The 23391-nt window shown below is 46.1% G+C and overlaps 1 protein-coding gene across 3 annotated transcripts in view; it reads left to right on the forward strand.

Moving 5' to 3' along the window:
* Positions 1 to 22251, forward strand: part of CBX1 (chromobox 1) — a 32070-nt gene extending 9819 nt beyond the window's left edge. For 2 of the 3 annotated variants that reach the window (XM_017854024.1, XM_017854025.1), the window contains exons 2-4: positions 19074 to 19250; positions 19933 to 20110; positions 21009 to 22251. In XM_017854024.1, coding sequence (XP_017709513.1) covers positions 19111 to 19250; positions 19933 to 20110; positions 21009 to 21107 — 417 coding nt within the window. In that variant the 5' untranslated portion in view covers positions 19074 to 19110 and the 3' untranslated portion in view covers positions 21108 to 22251. The remainder of the gene's footprint in view (positions 1 to 19073; positions 19251 to 19932; positions 20111 to 21008) is intronic. The other variant, XM_017854023.1, reaches the window with a different exon arrangement.
* Positions 22252 to 23391: the final 1140 nt, after the last annotated feature.

Here is a 23391-nt window from a genome sequence, read left to right on the forward strand (position 1 = left end):
GGATGGTCTCGATCTCCTGACCTTGTGATCCACCCATCTCAGCCTCCCAAAGTGCTGGGATTACAGGCTTGAGCCACCGTGCCCGACCGATTTTATTTCTTAATAGTATTAAAAACTAGAAGATCTGGTCGGGCGTGGTGGCTCACGCCTGTAATCCCAGCACTTTGGGAGACTGAGACAGGCAGATCACCTGAGGTCAGGAGTGCGAGACCAGCCTGGCCAACATGGTGAAACCCCGTCTCTACTAAACATTCAAACAATTAGCTGGGCATGGTGGCGCACACTTGTAATCCCAGCTACTTAGTGGGGCTGAGACAGGAGAAGCACTTGAACTCCGGAGGCAAAAGGTGCGATGAGCCGAGAACACGCCCCTCTGCACTCCAGCCTGGGCAACAGAGTGAGACTCTGTCTCAAAAAAAAAAAAAAAGCTGGGCATGGTGGCGGGCACCTGTAATCCCAGCTACTTGGGAGGCTGAGGCAGGAGAATCGGTTGAACCCCAGAGGCAGAGTTCTGAAGTGAGCTGAGATCACACCACTTCACTCCTGCCTGGGCGACAAGAGTAAAACTCCATCTTAAACAAACAAACAAACAAATACTAGAAGATCTGCAGTTACGAACTTTGATAGCCATTAATTGACTAGATCTTCAACCTAAACTGGGGGTAAAAGGGGAGGAAAGAAAATGGAATAGTAAAAGAACCAGATGGAAAAGGAATGAAGTAAGAAGTGATACGCAAAATAATTGTCATCTTCTCCCTGCCTGCGATTTCCTCAGTCTAGTCAAGGTCTTTCCACCTGGCCACATTTCTTTTCCTCAGATAAAGCAAGCTGATTCTCAACTTAGGACTTTCAAACCAACTATTCCCTAAACTTGGAGTGCTTTTCTTATTTTGGCTGAGTTGTCTCCTTGTAGTTCGGGTTTCTGTTTAAATGTTATTCTAAAGAGATTTGCTTTGTAACATCAGTAATATTTTATTGTTTATTGTCTGTGCCATGCTTTGCAAATACATGTGTGCACACACTCAATAGTGCTCACTCACTTGTCTGCACTAGAATAATAAGGTCTAAGAGATCAAGGATTTTGTCTATCTTGTCCACCCCATTTTTCCAGCACCTCACACATGATAGGTGCCCAGTAGATAATTTTTATGTGAATGAATACTATAGGAGCTTGTTCATACAGAGTTGTCTGGGGCTTCAGGGAAGGACTTCTAAGGAAGTGACATTAAGCTAAGGAAATTGGTTAAGTGAAAAGTTGGGCAAAGCACAAGGTAATTACGATTGATAGGTGTAAGTGCAGGGACCTTCAGCTCAAATGCCCACAGATAATGATGTGAAGAGATAGGTTTTCATTTTGAAATCACTGGCTACTGTTGAAAATGAATTGGATCAGGAGTTACCCATGCAAGAGATGATGGTGGCTTGGAATAGAGCAGTAGCAGTGGGGCTAGGAAAAAGTATGAATTGGAAGATATTTAAGATATAAAACTGGCTGGGCGCGGTGGCTCAAGCCTGTAATCCCAGCACTTTGGGAGGCCGAGACGGGCAGATCACGAGGTCAGGAGATGGAGACCATCCTGACTAACGCGGTGAAACCCCGTCTCTACTAAAAAAAAACACAAAAAACTAGCCGGGCGAGGTGGCGGGCACCTGTAGTCCCAGCTACTCGGGAGGCTGAGGCAGGAGGATGGCATAAACCCAGGAGGCGGAGCTTGCAGTGAGCTGAGATCCGGCCACTGCACTCCAGCCTGGGCAACAGAGCGAGACTCCGTCTCAAAAAAAAGATATAAAATTACCAGGATTTAGTGAGAGACTGGTTATGGAGGATGAAGAATCAAAGCTGATTCCCATATTTTTGTCTTGAGTACAGCAAAAGCTATATGAATTCTTAGACTGTTTATTGGGTGATTGGCTAGAAAAAATTGTATACGTGTAAATAAAAACTGAGGTTGAAATCACAATCTCCAAAGTTTCTTATGGAACTTCACTGTGTGGATTACGAAAACTGATTTTTATACTTACATAGGTCATCAGAAATCTTAAAATTTTTGTCACAGGCCGGACGCGGTGGCTCAAGCCTGTAATCCCAGCACTTTGGGAGGCCGAGACGGGTGGATCACAAGGTCAGGAGATCGAGACCATCCTGGCTAACCCGGTGAAACCCCGTCTCTAATAAAAAATACAAAAAACTAGCCGGGCGATGTGGCGGGCGCCTGTAGTCCCAGCTACTTGGGAGGCTGAGGCAGGAGAATGGCGTAAACCCGGGAGACGGAGCTTGCAGTGAGCTGAGATCCGGCCACCGCACTCCAGCCTGGGCGACAGAGCGAGACTCCGTCTCAAAAAAACAAAAAAAAATTTTTTTGTCACAAATAGCCGGGCATGGTGGCTCATACCTGTAATCCCAGCACTTTGGGAGGCTGAGGTGGGCAGATCATGAGGTCAAGAGATCGAGACCATCCTGGCCAACATAGTGACACCCCATCTCTACCAAAATACAAAATTAGCCGGGGTGGTGGTGCACGCCTCGAGAGACTGAGGCAGGAGAATTGCTTGAACGCAGGAGAGATTGCTTGAACCCACCGCGAGGTGGCAGGCTTGCAGTGAGCCGAGATGCACACCACTGCACGCAGCCTACGGACGACAGAGCAGACTCTGTGCTCAAGAAAAAAAAATTGTCAGGCAAATAAATCTCTTTTTTTTTTTTTTTTTTTTTTTTTTTTTTTTTTTTTTGGAGACGGAGTCTCGCTCTGTCAACCCAGCGCGCTGGAGTGCAGTGGCCCAGACTCTCGAAGCTCACTGCAAGCTCGCGCCCTCCCGGCGTTCCATCCTCCTGCCTCAGCCTCCCGAGTAGCTGGGACTACAGGCGCCCGCCACCAAACCCGGCTAGTTTTTTGTCTTTTTTTAGTAGAGATGGGGTTTCACCGGGTTAGCCAGGATGGTCTCGATCTCCTGACCTCGTGATCCGCCCATCTCGGCCTCCCAAAGTGCTGGGATTACAGGCTTGAGCCACCGCGCCCGGCACAAATAAATTTTGTTAAAATTTTCTGTTTGTATGCAGAATGTACTTCCTTCCTTTACTCCTCGGAAGGTAAATTCCTTTTGCCATCTATTTGTTTAGAGACAGAGTTTCACTCTTGTTGCCCAGGCTAGAGTGCAGTGGCACGATCTCGGCCCACTACAACCTCCGCCTCCCGGGTTCAAGTGATTCTCCTGCCTCAGCCTCCCGAGTAGCTGGGATTACAGATATGTGCCACCATGCCTGGCTAATTTTGTATTTTTAGTAGAGATGGGGTTTCACCATGGTGGTCAAGCTGGTTTCAAACTCCTGACCTCAGGTGATCCTCCCACCTCAGCCTCCCAAAGTGTTGGGATTACAGGCGTGAGCCACTGTGCCTGGCCTCCTTTTGCCATTTATTACACAAACTTTGTGATTTTATTCTCCTCCCTGGGCCAGATAAATGAAAAAGCACAAGAAATTCCTGCGCTTCAGGTATATGTATTGTGATTTCTGTTTCTGGCAGCTCTTCTGTCTCAGTCCTCCAGAAATAAGATCTTGGTTTCTCTGTTTTGTAGTTCTTGGTTCATTCATGGTAGCCATATCTGGGTTCTTCTTGAGTGTTTTCTGGAACTGCTCTGCTCTTTGGAGAAACCGAGTCATGAATTTCAGCCAGATCTGTAGGATAAAAATGTTTTCTCATTGAGTTTTTCTCAGTGCACTGGGTTTCAGAGAGCTATCTCTGAATATATACTGCTTAAGCAGCGTCTAATGAAGAAGTAGAGTGTATGTGCAAATATATAAATAATTAATGCCAGGGGTCATAAAAGCTAACCTCTCAGGGCCAGGCGTGGTGGCTCACGCCTGTAATCCCAGCACTTTGGGAGGCTGAGGCGGGCGGATCACGAGGTCAGGAGATTGAGACCAGGATGGCTAACATGGTGAAACCCGGTCTCTACTAAAAATACAAAAAAATTAGCCAGGTGTGGTGGTTGGCGCCTGTAGTCCCAGCTACCCGGGAGGCAGGGCTTGCAGTGAGCCGAGATCATGCCACTGGACTCCATCCTGGGCGACAGAGCGAGACTCCGTCTCAAAAAAGAAGAAAGCTAACCTCTCAGTTATCCCATGAGGGTCATTAAGTCTGTTTTATAGATGAAGAAACTGAGTTATACAGTAACTATATGTGACTACCTATAGACATAAAGTTGAGGGGTCAGAGAAGTGAAAGGTATTAGGGGCCAAGACTTGGAATCATGACAGCTGTGTTTTGCTTATTATCCTGGTGTTTGGTTAAGCAGGTCTTTCACTGGGAAGCAGACCACACAGCAACCATAATCATGCTTCTGGTGCTCCTGTTACCTTTCTTCTGGTGAAAGGGATGCTGAGGATCTTTTAAGCAGTGCTCTTCCAGTGTCATTGCTGTACAACAAAGATCTAGACTAGATGGTGTTGAATGTGATATAGAGGAGGTTTTGTTTTCAAGCACATCAGTTGTTACTTCCCTTACTGCTTCATTGTTATTCTAAATGTAATGGAGAAAATAAAATGTTCACCCGTATTCTAGCGAACTATGAGAACTGATTTTTTTTTTTTTTTTTTTTTGAGACAGAGTTTTACTCTTGTTGCCCAGGCTGGAGTGCAATGGCACAATCCCGGCTCACTGCAACCTCTCCTTCCTGGGTTCAAGTGATTACCTCAGCCTCCCCTAGTAGCTGGGATTACAAGCATGTGCCACCATGCCCAGCTGATTTTGTATTTTTAGTAGAGACAAGATTTCTCCATGTTGGTCAGGCTGGTCTTGAACTCCTGACCTCAGGTGATCCGCCCGCCTCAGTCTCCCAAAGTGCTGGGATTACAGGCCTGAGCCAACACGCCTGGCCCCGAGAACTGATTTATGTCTGCAGTAATGTGTGTAATTTCATTTGAGGAATATGGTTTTTGCCAATCCTCTTATAGCAGTAGCTTTTAGCCAAGAATGTTCATCAAAATCACCTGTGGAGCTTCGAAAGCTGCAGATGCCTGGCCAGGCACTGTGGCTCATGCACTATGGGAGGCCAAGATGGGCAGATCATGAGGTCAGGAGATCGAGACCATCCTGGCTAAACACGGTGAAACCCAGTCTCTACTAAAAATACAAAAAAATTAGCCAGGCGTGGTGGTGGGCGCCTGTAGTCCCAGCTACTTGGGAGGCTGAGGCAGGAGAACAGCGTGAATCTGGGAGGCGGAGCTTTCAGTGAGCCGAGATCACGCCATTGCACTCCAGCCTGGGCGACTGAGTGAGACTCCATCTCAAAAAAAAAAAAAGAAAGATGCAGATGCCAGCTCTTAAAATTGAGCTGTGAATTAATTACTCGATTCAGATTTACACTGTCCCTGGATTCCTTGGGACACTATAAGCAAGTTTTGGGGTTTGTTTTGTTTTTTATTGAGACAGTCTTCCTGTGTCGCCCAAGCTGGAGTGCCGTAGTGCGATTTTGGCTCACTGCCAATGTCAAAACAGTATTCTTCATAATTAAAAAAAAAAAAGGAAACCATACAGTGGAATGCTATGGCAGCTGTTAGGGATGGAGATCTTTATGGAATAATGTCAAAGATAGATTGCATTGTATAAAAGGGTAAACTGGTGCTTGTTTAGGCAGCACATATACTAAAATTGGAACAATACAGAGAAGATTAGCATGGCTCCTATGCAAGGATGACACACAAATTCATGAAGCAGTCCATATATTTAAGTATTTAAAAAAAAAAAGAAAAAAATTCAAAAGTAAAAACATTTATTTATTTTATTTATTTATTTATTTATTTTGTGAGGAAGTCTCCCCTTGTCACCCAGGCTGGAGTGCAGTGGTGTGATCTCAGCTCACTGCAACATCCGCCTCCCAGAGTCAAGCGATTTTCCTGCTTCAGCCTCCTGAGTAGCTGAGATTACAGGCATGCGCCACCATGCCCGGCTAATTTTTGTATTTTTAGTAAAGATGGGGTTTCACCATGTTGATAAGGCTGGTCTTGAACTCCTGACCTCGTGATCCGCCCACCTCAACCTCCCAAAGTGCTGAGATTATAGGCGTTAGCCAGCGCACCTGGCAACAAGAAATTTTTTTTTTTTTTTTTGAGACGGAGTCTCGCTCTGTCGCCCAGGCTGGAGTGCAGTGGCGTGATCTTGGCTCACTGCAAGCTCCGTTTCCCGGGTTCACTCCATTCTCCTGCCTCACCCTCCCGAGTAGCTGGGACTACAGGCGCCCACCACCACGCCCGGAGATTTTTTTGTACTTTTAGTGGAGACAGGGTTTCACCCTGTCAGCCAGGATGGTCTTGATCTCCTGACTTCGTGATCCACCCACCTCAGCCTTTTCCCAAAGTGCTGGGATTACAGGCATGAGCCACCACGTCCGGCCTGAACTTTTTTTTTTTTTTTGAGATGGAGTCTCCCACTGTTGCCCAGGCTGGAGTGCAGTGGCGCGATCTTGGCATACTGTAACCTCCACCTCCCACCTTGTAGCGATTCTCCTGCCTCCACATCCCAAAAGTAGCTAGGATTACAGGCGCCTGCCACCACGCCCAGGTAATTTTTTGTGTTTTTAGTAGAGATGGGGTTTCACTATGTTGGCCAGGCTGGTCTCAAACTCCTGACCTTGTGATCCGCCCACCTTGGCCTTCCAAAGCACTGGGATTACAGGCATGAGCCACTGCACCTGGCCACATTATACATTTTTGTAATCGAATGTTAATATATGATTTTAATTAGAAAAAATGAAAATACTGCTTTAAAAACACCACTTTCTGATGTATTTTCTGTGGAGTGGGGTCTAGGCATCTGTATTTCTTCCTTTTTTTTTTTTTTTTTTTTTTTTTTTTGTTTTGAGATTGAGTCTTGCTCTGTTGCCAGGCTGGAGTACCGTGGTACAATCTCAGCTCACTGCAACCTCTGATTCCCTGGTTCAAGTGATTCTCCTGCCTCAGCCTCCCGAGTAGCTAGGACTACATGCGTGTTCCACTATGCCCGGACAGTTTTTGTGTCTTTACTAGAGACGGGTTTCACCATGTTGGCCAGGATCGTCTTGACCTGACTTGACCTCCCAAAGTGTTGGAGTTACAGGTGTGAGCCACTGTGCCCAGCGTTTTTTTGTATTGTTTTGTTTTTTTTGAGATGGAGTCTCACTCTGTTGCCCAGGTTGGAGTGCAATGGCACGATCTTGGCTTACTGCAATCTCTGTCTCCCGGGTTCAAGCTATTCTCCTGCCTCAGCCTCCTGAGTAGCTGGGACTACAGGCGCACACCACCATGCCCAGCTAATTTTTGTATTTTTAGTAGAGATGGGGGTTTCACCATGTTGGCCAGGCTGATCTCAAACTCCTGACCTCGTCGTGATCCACCCACCTCGCCTCCCAAAGTGCTGGGATTACAGACGTGAGCCATCGCATCCGGGCAGGCATCTGTATTTCTAAACTCCATAGGTGATTCTGATTCTTCCAGAGGTGAAGGTTCTCGACTCAGAGTTTGCTTTCCTCTGAATTCCTTTTTTTTTTTTTTTTTTTTTTTGAGATGGAGTCTCACTCTATTGCCCAGGCTAGAGTGCAGTGGGGCGATCTGGGCTCGCTGCACCCTCTTCTTCCCAGGTTCAACTGATTCTCCTGCTTCAGCCTCCTGAGTAGCTGGGACTACAGGCACCTGCCACCATGCTCAGCTAATTTTTTGTTTTTTTAGTAGAGACGGGGTTTTACCGTGTTAGCCAGGATGGTCTCGATCTCCTAACTTCGTGATCCGCCCGCCTCAGCCTCCTAAAGTGCTGGGATTACAGGCTTGAGCCACCGCACCGGGCCATATTTATTTATTTATTTGTTTATTTATTTATTTATTTATTTTTATTTGAGACAGAGACTCACTCTATAGCCCAGGCTGGGGTGCAGTGGTGCGATCTCGGCTCAGTGCAAGCTCCACCTCCTGGGTTCACGCCATCTCTTGCCTCAGCTTCCCGAGTAGGTGGGACTACAGGTGCCTGCCACCACGCCCAGCTAATTTTTTGTATTTTTAGTAGAGATGGGGTTTCACCATGTTAGCCAGGATGGTCTCAATCTCCTGACCTTGTGATCCGTCTGCCTCGGCCTCCCAAAGTGCTGGGATTATAGGTGTGAGCCACTGTGCCCAACCAGTTTTGTTTTTTATTGAGACAGAGTCTTGCTGTGTCACCCAGGCTGGAGTGCAGTGGCGTGATTTTGGCTCACTGCCAATGTCTGCCGCCTGGGTTCAAGCAATTCTCATGCCTTAGCCTCTTGAGTAACTGGGACTACAAGTGCACGCCACCACCATGACCAGCTTATTTTTTTGTATTTTTAGTAGAGATGAGGTTTCGCCATGTTGACTAGGCTTTTCTCAAACTCCTGACCTTAGGTGATTCTGCCTGCCTCGGCCTCCCAAAGTGCTGGGATTACAGGCGTGAGCCACCGTGCCTGGCCTGGTTTCTTAAAATTGACATTTGCTCAGTAGTTCTCTCTGTAGTCTGCTTGCTAGATGTTTAACTTCAAAAATTCTACACTATGTAGCACTTGTCAATTTGAAAGACTCAGAAGACTGCTGGGGCATTAAAAACCCAGCTTTGTTTCTGTCTGCAGGTTTAATAAACAATGAATACCTTCATATTCCAGAAACCAATTAAAAATCATTGTTTTTTTTTTTAACAGAGACATAATCTTTCAAGGTCTTTTCTGCGAAAAATCATTACCAGTCATTTTCTCATTTACCAATGACAAATTATAGGGAGGAGTCATCTGAAGAGATCTCTGTGTCCTTTCCTTATACAGTCTGGAGGGAGGTTACCCTGTAGGTTTATGGCTAGCTGCTAGTTTTTTTGTTTGTTTGTTTTTGAGACGGAATCTCGCTCTGTCGCCCAGGCTGGAGTGCAGTGGCGCCATCTTGGCTCACTGCAAGCTCCGCCTCCCGGGTTCACGCCATTCTCCTGCCTCAGCCTCCCGAGTAGCTGGGACTACAGGCGCCCACCACCATGCCTGGCTAATTTTTTTTTTTTTTTTTGTATTTTTAGTAGAGACGGGGTTTCACCGTGTTAGCCAGGATGGTCTCGATCTCCTGACCTCGTGATCCGCCCATCTCGGCCTCCCAAAGTGCTGGGATTACAGGCATGAGCCACCGCACCTGGCCTAGCTGCTAGTTTTATGTGTTCAACAGGGCATTTAACCTAGCCTTGCTAGATGGCCTTACTGAAGTGCTATGCGCTGTTTAATTGTGTGACCTTAGGTGATTTATTTCATCTAAATTTGGTCTATTTGTGAGATAGATATAACATCTGAATGGCTTATCTCACAGGATGGTTTTGAAGATTAAATGAGATAGTATGGTAGCAGTTTGTAAACTGTAAACTATAATGCAAATGTATTATTTTTCTAGGAATCTTAGACTCAGCAAATGTTTAGGTAAAAATTATGGCAATTTTAGATTTTTTTGTTTATAATACTGTGATATAAACCATACGAGTTGGCTAAGTAGGACAACTGAGGATCTCAAACTGAGGTTTGAGTACATACTGTAAAGCCACACTCCCACGTTTGTAGTCCAGTCTCCTCAGTTACTAGCTTCAACTAGTAACTCTTGGGAGTACTGTAAATAATAAATGAGTAGGCGGGGCGCTGTGGTTCACTTGTAATCCGAACACTTGCGGAGGCCAAAGCGGGATAATTGTGTGAGGCCAGGAGTTTAAGAGAAGCCTGGGGCCCAGCACAGTGGCTCACACCTGTAAACCCAGCACTTTGGGAGGCTGAGGTGGGCGGATCACGAGGTCAGGAGTTCGAGACCAGCCTGACCAACATGGTGACCCATCTCTACTAAAAATACAAAAATTAGCTGGATGTGGTGGCACGCGCCTGTAATCCCAGCTACTTGGGAGGCTGAGGCAGGACAATCACTTGAACTTGGGAGGCAGAGGTTGCAGTGAGCTGAGATCGCACCACTGCACTCCAGCCTGGGCGACTGAGCAAGACTCCGTCTCAAAAAAAAAAAAACAGAAAGAGAAGCCTGAACAACATAGGAACATCTTGTCTCCACTAAAAAAATGGAAAAAATTAGCCAGGTTTGGTGGTACAAGCCTGTAGTCCCAGCTACTTGCTTGGGAGGATGGCTTGAGCCCAGGAGATCAAGGCTGCAGTGAGTTGCGATCAGGCCACTGTACTGGGCAACAGAGCAACACCCTGTATCTAAACAAAATTTTTTAAATAAATGAGTAAAGTGTTTGTAATAGTACCTGGCACCGTAATAAGCACTCACTATTATTAGATACTTCAGTGAAACTTTGAAGATAAACATGGCTGGTTGAACCACATGGTTCTACTCCCTTTGAAAATCTCACACAAGTAATGGTCAAAGGATTTTTATTTTATTTTTTGAGACGGAGTTTCACTCTTGTTGCCCAGGCTGGAGTACAATGGCTCAATCTCGGCTCACTGTAACCTCTGCCTCCCAGGTTCCAGTGATTCTCCTGCCTCGGCCTCCCAAGTAGCTGGGATTACAGGCGCCCACTACCCACACCCAGCTAATTTTTTTGATTTTTAGCAGAGACAGGGTATCACCATGTTGGTCAGGCTGGTCTCGAACTCCTGACCTCAAGTGATGCTCTCACCTCGGCCTCCCAAATTGCTAGGATTACAGGCGTGAGCCACCACACTGCCTGGTCAATAAGATTTTTAAAGAGACAAGAAAAATAGGAAAAAGACAAGTAGAGAAGAGATGTCAGAAAACAGCTAGAAGACTACTTACTGACCAGAAAAAGCTAAAAATTAAGTAGGACTGAATTTAGGAAGAGCCAAGAAAGTACAACAAACCAGTTTGTGTAACAGGATTCTGGAAAGGCCGCTAGGTACCCCTGACATTGGGGGTGTGGGTGGAATTTAGAAAATGGTAATTGAGGCCGGGCGCGGTGGCTCACGCCTGTAATCCCAGCACTTTGGGAGGCCGAGGCGGGTGGATCACGAGGTCAGGAGATCGAGACCCTCCTGGCTAACACGGTGAAACCCCGTCTCTACTAAAATACAAAAAACTAGCCGGGCGAGGTGGCGGGCGCCTGTAGTCCCAGCTACTCGGAGGCTGAGGCGGGAGAATGGCGGGAACCCGGGAGGCGGAGCTTGCAGTGAGCCGAGATCGCGCCACTGCACTCCAGCCTGGGTGACACAGCGAAACTCCGTCTCAAAAAAAAAAAAAGAAAGAAAGAAAATGGTAATTGGCCAGGCATGATGGCTTACACATGTAATCCCAGCACTTTGGGAGGCTGAGGCGGGCAGATCACCTGAGATTGGGAGTTCGAGACCAGCCTGACCGACATGGAGAAACCCTGTCTCTACTAAAAATACGAAATTAGCTGGGCATGGTGGTGTTTGCCTGTAATCCCAGCTATTTGGGAGGTTGAGGCAGGAGAATTGCTTGAACCCAGGAGGTGGAGGTTGTGGTGAGCCGAGATTGCGCTGTTGCACTCCAGCCTGGGCGACAAGAGCAAAACTCCGTCTCAAAAAAATAAAAAGATAATTGTGTCATTGAAAAAAATAAAATTGCCTGGCACGGTGGCTCACACCTGTAATCCCAGCACTTTGGGAGGATGAGGTGGGCGGATTACTTGAGGTCAAGTGTTTGAGACCAGCCTGGCCAACATGGTGAAACCACATCTTTACTAAAAATACAAAAAAATTACCCAGGAGTGGTGGTGTGCATATGTAGTCCCAGCTACTCGGGAGGCTAAGGAAGGAGGATCATTTGAACCTGGGAGGTGGAGGTTGCAGTGAACTGAGAATGCATCATTGCACTCCAGCCTGGGTGACAAAGCAAGACTCCATCTCAAAGAAAAATAAATAAAATTAAAAGATCATTTTTCCTTTTTTTTTTTTTTTTTTTGTTTTGTTTTGAGATGGAGTCTTGCTCTGTCACCCCGGCTGGAGTGCAGTGGTGTGATCTCAGCTCACTGCAAGCTCCGCCTCCCGGGTTCACACCATTCTCATGCCTCAGCCTCCCGAGTAGCTGGGTCTGCAGGTGCCCGCCATCACACCTGGCTAATTTTTTGTATTTTTAGTGGAGATGGGGTTTCACTGTGTTAGCCAGGATGGTCTCGATCTCCTGACCTCATGATCTGCCCTCCTCGGCCTCCCAAAGTGCTGGGATTACAGGTGTGAGCCACCACACCCAACCTCTTTATCTGTTTTTTAAAGACAGTCTTGCTTCGTCACCCAGGCTGGAGTGCAGTGGCACAATCACAGCTGACAGCAGCCTCACCCTCCTGTGCTTAAGTGATCCTTCCAGCATACCCAGCCGATTATTTTTTGTAGAGATGGGGGTCTCACTGTGTTGCCCAGGCTGGTCTCAAATTCCTAGGCTCAAGCAGTCCTTCTGCCTAGGCCTCCCAAAGTGCTTGAATTACAGGTTTGTGCTACCGATCTCTGCCCTCTCGACTGATTTTGACAGACAGCTTTCTTGAAACCCTAGAGAACTAATTGTAAACAAAAAAAAACACGTTGGGAAGGCTGACTGGAAATCTCCAGTAATCCAGTCTCTGGATGTAGATGCTCTGGGATGAGCCAGTAAAGAAAGCTCAGGAAGAAGCAGGGATCTGTTTTCTATAACTTCTTATTTGAGTTGCTCTTTTTTTTTTTTTTGAAACGGAGTCTCCCTCTTGCGCCCCGGCTGGAGTGCAGTGGCCGGATCTCAGCTCACTGCAAGCTCCGCCTCCCGGGTTTGCGCCATTCTTCTGCCTCAGCCTCCCGAGTAGCTGGGACTACAGGTGCCCACCACCTCGCCCGGCTAGATTTTTGTATTTTTTTAGTAGAGACGGGGTTTCACCGTGTGTTAGCCAGGATGGTCTCGATCTCCTGACCTCGTGATCCGCCCGTCTCGGCCTCCCAAAGTGCTAGGATTACAGGCTTGAGCCACCGTGCCCGGCTTGAGTTGATCTTAAGACAATACTTAAAAAGTAAGTAAAAGGCTGGGCTCAGTGGCTCATGCCTGTAATCCCAGCACTTTGGGAGGCTGAGGCGGGCAGATCACCTGAGGTCAGGAGTTCGAGACCAGCCTGGCCAACATGGTGAAATCTTGTCTCTACTGAGAATATAAAAAAAAATTAGCTGGGCATGGTGGTGGGTGCCTGTAATCCCAGCTCTTTGAGGGGCTGAGGCAGGAGAATCACTTGAACCCAGGAAGTGAAGGTTACAGTGAGCCGTGATCGCTCCATTACACTCCAGCCTGGGCAACAAGAGTGAAACTCTGTCTCAAAAAAAAAAAATGAGTAAAGATCGAAGTTATGAGAATGCTTTACTTTAGATTTCCCCATTTGCGGGCTTTCTTTACCTAACAATTATGCCATTCTATGACACTTCCTCTCTGAGGCCATGCTAATTAATGGTAAAGGGAGAAGAAGCTTGCAGTAGGTAGAGATCAGTTAGAAGCTATGCTGACCCTTTCGGCTCATAGCAGAAGGATCAGGTGGATAAAAGTCAGTGCTGTTTTATTTTTTGGCCAGATCTTACGCCTGTAATCCCAGCACTTTGGGAGGTCGAGGCAGGTGGATCGCTTGAGTCCAGGGATTCGAAACCAGCGTTGGCAACATGGCGAAAACCCTTCTCTATTGAAAATACAAAAATTAGGCCGTCTCATAACCTAGTCTCTAAGTAAACAAATAGATTAAACTTTTCAAAAAAAAAAAGGATGTTTATTTTTCTAAGACAAATATTATTTATTTATTTATTTTTGAGACAGTCTCGCTCTGTCACCAGGCTGGAGTGCAGTGGCGCGATTTCGGCTTACTGCAACCTCCGCCTCCTGGGTTCAAGCAATTCTCCTGTCTCAGCCTCCCAAGTAGCTGGGACTACAGGCGAGCGCCACCACACCCAGCTAATTTTTGTACTTTTAGTAGAGATGGGGTTTCACCATGTTGGCCAGAACGGTCTCGATCTCTTGACCTCGTGATCTGCCCACTTCGGCCTCCCAAAGTGCTAGGATTACAGGTGTGAGACACCGCACCCGGCCTCAGACAAATATAATTATTAATGTAAATAATACAGATCCTCAAATAGCTGTGAATTCTGAAGCCATAGTGATAGAGTGCCTTTAATTACTTGGGAGATCGGCTATTAGAGGACAGTAATTGATTTTGGGGGGCGTTTAGTTGGAGGGCCGTGTGCTTTGTTTTGTTTGGAGATAGGATTGCGCTCTGTCACCCAGGCTGGAGTCTAGTAGCACTATCATAGTTCATTATAACCTCAAACTCCTAGGCTCAAGCAGTCCTCCCACCTCAGCCTCCCAGGTAGCTAGGATTACAAGCACACACCACCACACCTGACTAATTCGTAAAATTTTTTTTTTTTTGAGACGGAGTTTTACTCTGTCCCCTAGGCTGGAGTGCAGTGGCATGATCTCAGCTTACTGCAACCTCCACCTCCCGGGTTCAAGTAATTCTCCTGCCGCAGCTCCCTGAGTGGCTGGGATTACAGGTGCGCACCACCAAGCCCAGCTAATTTTTGTATTTTTAGTAGAGATGGAGTTTCACCATGTTGGCCAGGCTGGTGTTGAACTCCCAACGTCAGGTGATCCGCCCGCCTCAGCCTACCAAAGTGCTGGGATTATAGGTGTGAGTCACAACGCCCAGCCTAATTTGTCAATTTTTTGTAGAGATAGCATCGTGCTATGTTGCCCAGGCTTATCTTGAACACCTGGGCTCAAGCAGTCCACCCACCTCAGCCTCCCAAAGTGTTGGGATCACAGGTATGAGCCACTGCGCCTGGCCCAGTTACTGATTTTAGACAGTCCATGACTCACTCTTTCCTTTCTGTCTGTTGAGAAAAGGTGTTGGTGGTAGCCTTGTACCTAAAGGTGATTGTCAGTTTACTTTTCCCTGTGCTGTAACCAAAGACTGATATTGAATCTTGCCACCCCTTCAGCTGACAGTGAAAGGAAGCAAGCAAAGAGTAGCATGTGTTCTTGGGAGAAAACACTGCATTTATCCAAGAGGAAAGTTAGATTTTTCTTTTCTCATAAAATAACACTTGTCACTGGGCAATCAGAATTCTGAAAACCTGAAAGTGTCTCCCTCCAGGAAGAAGCACATGCCCCTAAATCATAGGCACAATAAAGCTAGCCAAGAATTAGCCAAAGATTACATGCAATCCACTGGTTAGTCTGTTTAGTAACAGAAGGAAAGGAAGACTTACCTAGAACTTTCTCTAAAAGACAACAAGGGGTTGGGTAGAGAAGGAAAGCAGAGTCTGTAGCAATGAGTAAATGGAGAGGAGGAGTATTGAAGATAGCTATGTGAGCTCTTTTTTAATTTTATTACTTTTTTGAGGCAGAGTTGGGTTCATGTTTCCCAGGCTGGAGTGCAGTGGCGCCATCTCAGCTCACCGCCACCTCTGCCTCCGGGGTTCAAGCAGTTCTCCTGCCTTAGCCTCCCAAGTAGCTGGGATTACAGGCATGTGCCACCATGCATGGCTAATTTTTTTGTATTTTTAGTAGAGATGGGGTTTCTCCATGTTGGTCAGACTGGTATATGAGCGCTTAACACTGATGTGTGTTCAGAGTGCAGAACTGTGCGGACAAGGGGTAGGTGTTGTCTTCAGCCACACTAAAAGGACCTCAGAAAAATTCTGTGCCACCCTGCAAGATTTCAGAATACCTTTGGTAGAAGAAGTATCTAAATTATTTCTTATTAGACATTAAGCTTCAGGAAGGCAGGGAACATTTCTTATTCTCCTTAATATCTAGTATTCCACACAGTATCTAGAATTTTCTAGTTACCAAACATTAAGTCAGCATTATTCATAGATGCAGATATGGGAATATACTTTTATTTCTGAGACTATAAAGCATCTGTAGATGATATAGCTGATTCATAACAATGATCCTGATATATGTGAAAGGCTTATTATATTTCATGTAGTCTGTAGATAGACTCTTTTCTTTTCTTTTTTTTTTTTTTTTTTTGGCAGAGTCTCGCTCTGTCGCCCATGCTGGAGTGCAGTGGCACGATCTCGGCTCACTGCAACCTCCGCCTTCCAGGTTCAAGCAATTACCCTGCTTCAGCCTCCCGAGTAGCTGGGATTACAGGCGCCTGCCACCACGCCCAGCTAATTTCTATGTTTTTAGTAGAGATGGGGTTTCACCATGTTGGCCAGGCTGGTCTCAAACTCCTGACCTTGTGATCTGCCTGCCTCGGTCTCCCAAAGTGCTGGGATTACAGGTGTGAACCACCACACCTGGCCTTGTAGATGGACTCTTTCTACATGCAGTCTGTCTATACATGCCAGTTTTACAGTATTTAGAAAACTCAAGCAGAGAAGTAACTCTTCCTTGTCTTGGATTACCTGCCATCCAAGTAATTATTTGGCCAGTTTTGTTGATCAATTTTGTTTCATTGATATAGTGCCATCTACTGACAGAAATTGGTAATCTTTAAGTCTTTAAGTCTGTCAGAAGTCAGAGTTGGGTCCAGTAGCGCATGCCTGTTAATTCCAGTATTTTGGGAAACTAAAGCAGGCAGATCATTTGAGGTTAGGAGTTGGAGACCAGCCTGGCCAACATGCTGAAACCCCATCTCTACTAAATATACAAAAATCAACCGGGCCTGGTGGCGGGCGCCTATAGTCCCAGCTACTCAGGAGACTGAGGCATGAGAATCGCTTGAACCCTAGAGGCGTAGGTGAGCCGAGATAGCACCATTACACTGCAGCCTGGGTGACAGAGGGAGACTCTGTCCCCCTCCCTCAAAAAAGTGAAATTTGGATGAAGGACTAAATAGATTTGTAAGATTTATAAGATGAAGGACTAAAATTTCAACACTGGAAAAACTCTTAGATGTTACGCAGCTTGATGTATTTTATAAAGGAGTAAACTCAGATTCTATTATCTTTGATAACTACAGTTCTGTTTTCCCCACACTTGTTTTCCAAATTATTACAGGGTTCCCGTTTAGAATTCCATGGTCATTCTGGCATTTTATGACTCTTCCTTAGTTTTTAGAAATAAATTGGAGGCTAGGTGTGATGACTCATGCCTGTAATCCCAGTACTTGAGGCTGAGGTGGGAGGATCACTTGAGCCTAGGAGTTTGAAACAAGCCTAGGCAACATAGTGAGAACGTGTCTTTACTGAAAATTTAAAAAGTTAGCCAGGCATGGTGGCATACACCTGTGGTTCCAGCTACTCAGGAGACTGAGGCAGGAGAATCACTTGAGCCCAGGAGGTCAAAGCTGCAGTGAGCCATAATTACTTCACTGCATTCCAACCTAGGTGATAGAGACACTGGCTCAAAAAAGAAGAAAAGTTGTTAAATAAACTAAATACAATAAGTTAACAAGAAATTTGTGAATTGTAAGTTCAATACAGAAAAGAGTGCATAAAGAACAAGAGAACTCGGCTGGGCACAGTGGCTCATGCCTGTAATCCCAGCACTTTGGGATTCTGTGACAGGTGGATCAGTTGAGGTCAGGAGTTTGAGACCAGCCTGGCCAACGTGGCGAAACACTGTCTCTACTAAAAATACAAAAACTAGCTGGGCATGGTGGCACATACCTGTAGTCCCAGCTACTCAGAAGGCTGAGGCAGAAGAATCACTTGAACCCGGGTGGCGGAAGTTGCAGTGAGCCAAGACTGTGCCACTGCACTCCAGCCTGGCTGGAGTGAGACTCCGTCTCAAAAAAAGGGGGGTGGGGCTGGGGGCGGGGCCGGGCTTGGTGGCTCGTGCCTGTAATCCCAGCACTTTGGGAGGCCAACATGGGCGAATCACAAAGTCAGGAGTTCAAGACCAGCCTGGCAGCCTGACCAACATGGTGAAACCCTGTCTTTACTAAAAATACAAAAATTAGCTGGGCATGGTGGCTCACACCTGTAGTCCCAGCTACTCAGGAGGCTGAGGCAGGAGAATCACTTGAACCCGGGAGGCGGAGGTTGTAGTGAGCCGAGATTGTGCCACTGCACTCCAGCCTGGGCTGGAGTGAGACTCCGTCTCAAAAGGAAAAAAAAAAAAAGGGCCAGGCAGGGTCATTCACACCTCTAATCCCAGCACTTTGGAAGGCCAAGGCAGGCGAATCATGAGGTCAGGAGTCTCACTCTGTTGCCCAGGCTGGAGTACAGTCATGCGATCCTGGCTCATGACTGGCTAATTTTTGTATTTTTAGTAGGGACAGGGTCTCACCATGTTGGCCAGGCTGGTCTTGAATCCCTGACCTCAGGCCATCTGCCCTCCTCGGCCTCCCAAAGTGCTAGAATTACAGGTGTGAGCCGCTGCGCCTGGCCTTCTTTCAGTTTAATGCAATATTTTAGCTACCATGCTCTTTTACAGATTTGTGTGTGTGTGTGTGGAGATGGGGTCTTGCTATGTTGCCTAGGCTGGTCACCCACTCCTGGGCTCCAGGAATTCTTCCACTTTGGCCTTCCAAAATGCTGGGATTGCAGATGGAAGCCTGCACGCCTGGCCCTAGATACCATGCTTTATGGTAAAAGGAGTATTGGGAGCCTTTTTAAATTACAAAGAATAGGTATAAAAGTTGTAAATGGATACACAAGAATAAAGAAGTTTGCTGTGAAAGCCAGGCGCAGTGGCTCACACCTGTAATTCCAACACTTTGGGAGGCTGAGGCAGGCGGATCACCTGAGGTCAGGAGTTCCAGACCAGCCTGGCCAACACATAGTGAAGTCCCATCTTTACTAAAAAAAAAAAACAAATACAAAAATTAGCTGGGCTTGGTGGCACACGCCTGCAGTCCCAGCTGCATGGGAAGCTGAGGCAGGAGAAGCACTTGAACCCAGGAGGCGGAGGTTGCGGTAAGCCGAGATTGTGCCACTGCACTCCAGCCTGTGCAACAAAGCAAGACTCCATCTCTCAAAAAAAAGTTTTGCTGTAAGATTAATTGGGGCTGTTTTATGAGCTTTCTGACTGCACATATCAGAAAACTATTGTGTATCGAGTGTAAGAATAGGCGTAACACTTATTATAAGCAGCATATAATATTATCACCTGTCATGTCCCTGGTTTTCTTACCATCCAGATATTATCTAACCAATAAGAGTGCTCCCTAATTCCCTTTTTATTTCATTTATCATTTTAGCAGCGTCACCCTTTACACCAGAAAGCTGGCGGGCACTATGGGGAAAAAACAAAACAAGAAGAAAGTGGAGGAGGTGCTAGAAGAGGAGGAAGAGGAATATGTGGTGGAAAAAGTTCTCGACCGTCGAGTGGTAAAGGGCAAAGTGGAGTACCTCCTAAAGTGGAAGGGGTTCTCAGAGTAAGTTTCACTGACACAGGTAAATGTAGCCACCAGGTGTTTATCAGGAGTCTACAGATGTGTGAGACCTCCAATGCTGTGATGGAAACAGTATGACTCAGTCCCCACCTTCATGGCTTATTGTTTAGTTAGGAACATGGCCTACTGCTTATAATACAAAGCAGAATGACTTCTTTTTTAAAATTCTTTCTTTTGAGACAAGGTCTCGCTCTGTCACCCAGGCTGGAGTACAGTGGTGCAGTCATAGGTCACTGCAGCCTCAACTTCCCAGGCTCAACGTATCCTCCCACCTCAGCCTTCTAAGTAGCTAGTACCACAGGCATGCACCACCATGTCTCACTTAGTTGCCCAGGTTTGTCTAACTCCTGGCCTCAAGCAGTCCTCCCACCTGGGCCTCCCAAAGTGTTGGGACTACAGACGTGAGCCACTGTATGCAGCCCATAGTGATTTCTGAGAAATATTGTGTGTGGCTGTAGACCGATTTAAATTGACAAATAAAAGTCATTTGCCTTTGAAGGAAGCCAGTTTCTTAGCTTTCTATTTATACTAAAAAGCCTCCTCATTCCCCAAGAAATTTCAGCTTTTCCATGGACATCTGAGCTCTTGTCCTCTTACCATTATCCTTAGTATGATTATACTTATTTTGAGTGAAAGTGTGACTTCCTGTGCCCTCTGGTTTCAGTGAGGACAACACATGGGAGCCAGAAGAAAACCTGGATTGCCCCGACCTCATTGCTGAGTTTCTGCAGTCACAGAAAACAGCACATGAGACAGATAAATCAGAGGGAGGCAAGCGCAAAGCTGATTCTGATTCTGAAGATAAGGGAGAGGAGAGCAAACCAAAGAAGAAGAAAGAAGAGGTAAGGATAGAAGTAAGAATTTTTACTAGCCCACAATTCAAACTACTGTCAAAGTAGTTCTGTTTTGCTTCTTCCCGGATATTAGCAGCCATCTCTTCTTAGTTCTGAAATCTTAGGTAGGCTAATGCCTACAAAGTGAGAGTGTACTCTCATGAAGCCACATGATCTCTTACTTTTTATCCATGGTACAGGAGCAGTAAATGGAATACTTGCTGGGGACAGATAAAAGGGCAAGTGAATTCATTCTTGTAAAAAATGGTTTTCAATGTTTAATCATTAAAGGTGTGAGGTGGCTATTTTGACTTAATCAGTACCTTAAAGTAAGTTGATTTTTGAGAGTGAAGAGATAGGTGTAAACATTGATTTTGCTTGGGCTGTATATCCCTTTTCACATATGGGAAAATCTCATGCGCTTCAAACATTGATGAATAATCACTCCAAAGAATTCTAACAGCTCTCTTACTTTGAGCCAAGGTAAAGGTGAAATACTGGCAAAAAAGTTTGTGTTTGGGCTGGGCACAGTGGCTCACACCTGTAATCCCAGCCCCTTGGGAGGCTGAGGCAGGCGAATCACAAGGTCAGGAGATCAAGACCATCCTGACTAAATGGTGAATCCCCATCTCTACTAAAAATACAAAAAATTAGCCGGGTGTGGTGGCATGCGCCTGTGGTCCCAGCTCCTCAGGAGGCTGAGGCAGGAGAATTACTTGAACCCGGGAGGCAGAGGCTGCAGTGAGCCGAGATCGCACCACTGCACTCCATCCTGGGCAACAGAGATTCTGTCTCAAAAAAAAAAGAAAAGAGTTTGTGATTACATTAATCAGAGACACAGGAATAGTTCCAGTCTAGATAATAGTCCCATATAGATAAAATTGTTCTACCAATCTTGTTTTTACAGTCAGAAAAGCCACGAGGCTTTGCTCGAGGTTTGGAGCCGGAACGGATTATTGGAGCTACAGACTCCAGTGGAGAGCTCATGTTCCTGATGAAATGGTGAGTCGGCCAGTGGCTTTGTGTGGTTGTTTTTTTTCTTCTCCCATTGGTTTCATGCCAGAGGAAAAGAGCTGGACCTTCGAAATTCCAATCACCCAAGTGTGAAATTAAGATGGCATAGTCCTTCGATAGTGACCCTCGGCCTGACTGCCAACCTGGACTCATGAGTTACAGGTAGGAGCCCTTAGGAATCTTAGGTCTTTGCCCATATTTTTAGGAGGTGGGAGACAATCTAGAGTGGAAAGAGTGTGGGAAGGAATTACATTTCATTATGGTAAATAAAAGGGGAAAAAATGAAATGTGATTGGACCACCTTCTATTTCTACCACCTCCTGAATAAAGGTGAGGCTGGCCCCAGAATCAGAAACTCTGCTAAATTCTCAGGGTTAGGAAAGAATTTGTAGTTCTTCCTTTTGTCCTTAATTGTTGGACGCCTTTCAATTTGTGCAGATTCTACAATTACAGGATCAGCCAGCAGGGGTCAGCAAGGCTCCTTAACTGCTATTAAGCATAGAGCAAGCCTGCTTTTTTCCATTATGAGTATAAATACCAGTGATAGTAATACTCCATGAAACAGCCTGATGAAGATAGTTATCCCAGCAATCTCTGTAATTTTCCTACTCTGTCAAAAGAAGGCCATTCTTCCTATTTCTTGCTCATTCTCCCCACAAAGTGGATAGCAATCATTGTATTTAAAGTTAGGAAGGAATAATTCTAAGCCATTGCCAATGAAGGCAGCATTCTCGAAACTTTGTCCTTTAAAATACACACACACACACACATACAATGTCTGTGGAGCTTTGTCCTTTTGTCAGTCCAGAACTTACTCTGAAACTCGTGTCTGTACTAATACTTACTTTACAGTATGGCTGGAGGGGCCTAACTTTAGCACCACTGAAAGCCAGAGTCACAACTAACTTATTCTCTTCCTATGTATTCCTTAGGCGGTTACTGAAGCTGCCCCTCTTTTAGCTGATTTATTGTTAACCTATAGGAGAAAAGTTCATTTTTAAGGTGCTGCTTATGGGGTGGGAGAAGTTATACCATGAGTTACTCAGTCTAGCTAGAATATACTTTTTCTGCATGTGACCAGTGTGAGTTACAGTAGTATCTCCATATTGCTTAAGATTTGCACTCCTTTGGTTGACTTACTACTATCTTTTTTTTTTTTTTTTTTTGAGACAGAGTCTCGCTCTTTCGCCCAGGCTGGAGTGCAGTGGAGTGATCTCAGCTCACTGCAACCTCCGTCCACCAAGTTCTACGATTCTCCTGCCTCAGCCTCCCAAGTAGCTGGGATTATGGGCACGCGCTACCACGCCTGGCTGATTTTTGTATTATTAGTAGAGATGGGGTTTCACTGTGTTGGCCAGGCTGGTCTCAAACTCCTGACTTCAGGTGAACCACTGCACCTGGCTGACCCACTGCTGTCTGCAGGTTAAAACTGGATTTGACTATAAGACTAAGTCCATTTTAAAAAGTTATTTTACTGGAGAATAGAGATTTTTGTATATTTCCAAAAGTAGTAAATATTTCTAGGGAGTGAAATGACTGAATTTAACTCAGTGCGTGTTGTTCAGCTGTTAGCAAATGGCAGCACGCTTCAGATTCCCATTTCCCTCCCATTCTCTTGGGTCCGTTGTTCAAAAACATAGATTATCAGCTTACTCTTCTGCTCCGTGGGACCGTGTGGCTCTGGTTTCCTGTTGTTGAGGTTCTGGAGATTTGGGGTGGTGCTTTGTCAGAGATTTCATCAGGTGTCTCCTGCTTGCCTTATAGCTACTGCTTCTGTCTAGGACATTCCTAGTAACCTGAAGACAATAGTTTTTGGGGTTTTTTTGTTTGTTTGTTTGTTTGAGACGGAGTCTCGCTTTGTCGCCCGGGCTGGAGTGCAGTGGCCGGATCTCAGCTCACTGCAAGCTCCGCCTCCCTGGTTTACGCCATTCTCCTGCCTCAGCCTCCCAAGTAGCTGGGACTACAGGCGCCAGCCACCTTGCCTGGCTAGTTTTTTGTATTTTTTTTTTTTTTGAGACGGAGTCTCGCTCTGTCGCCCAGGCTGGAGTGCAGTGGCCGGATCTCAGCTCACTGCAAGCTCCGCCTCCTGGGTTTACGCCATTCTCCTGCCTCAGCCTCCCGAGTAGCTGGGACTACAGGCACCAGCCACCTCGCCCGGCTAGCTTTTTGTATTTTTTTAGTAGAGATGGGGTTTCACCGTGTTAGCCAGGATGGTCTCGAACTCCTGACCTCGTGATCCGCCCGTCTCAGCCCCCCAAAGTGCTGGGATTACAGGC

Source organism: Rhinopithecus bieti, unplaced genomic scaffold (assembly GCF_001698545.2).
Source record: "Rhinopithecus bieti isolate Rb0 unplaced genomic scaffold, ASM169854v2 scaffold_35856, whole genome shotgun sequence".
NCBI classification, from domain to species: Eukaryota; Metazoa; Chordata; class Mammalia; order Primates; family Cercopithecidae; genus Rhinopithecus; species Rhinopithecus bieti.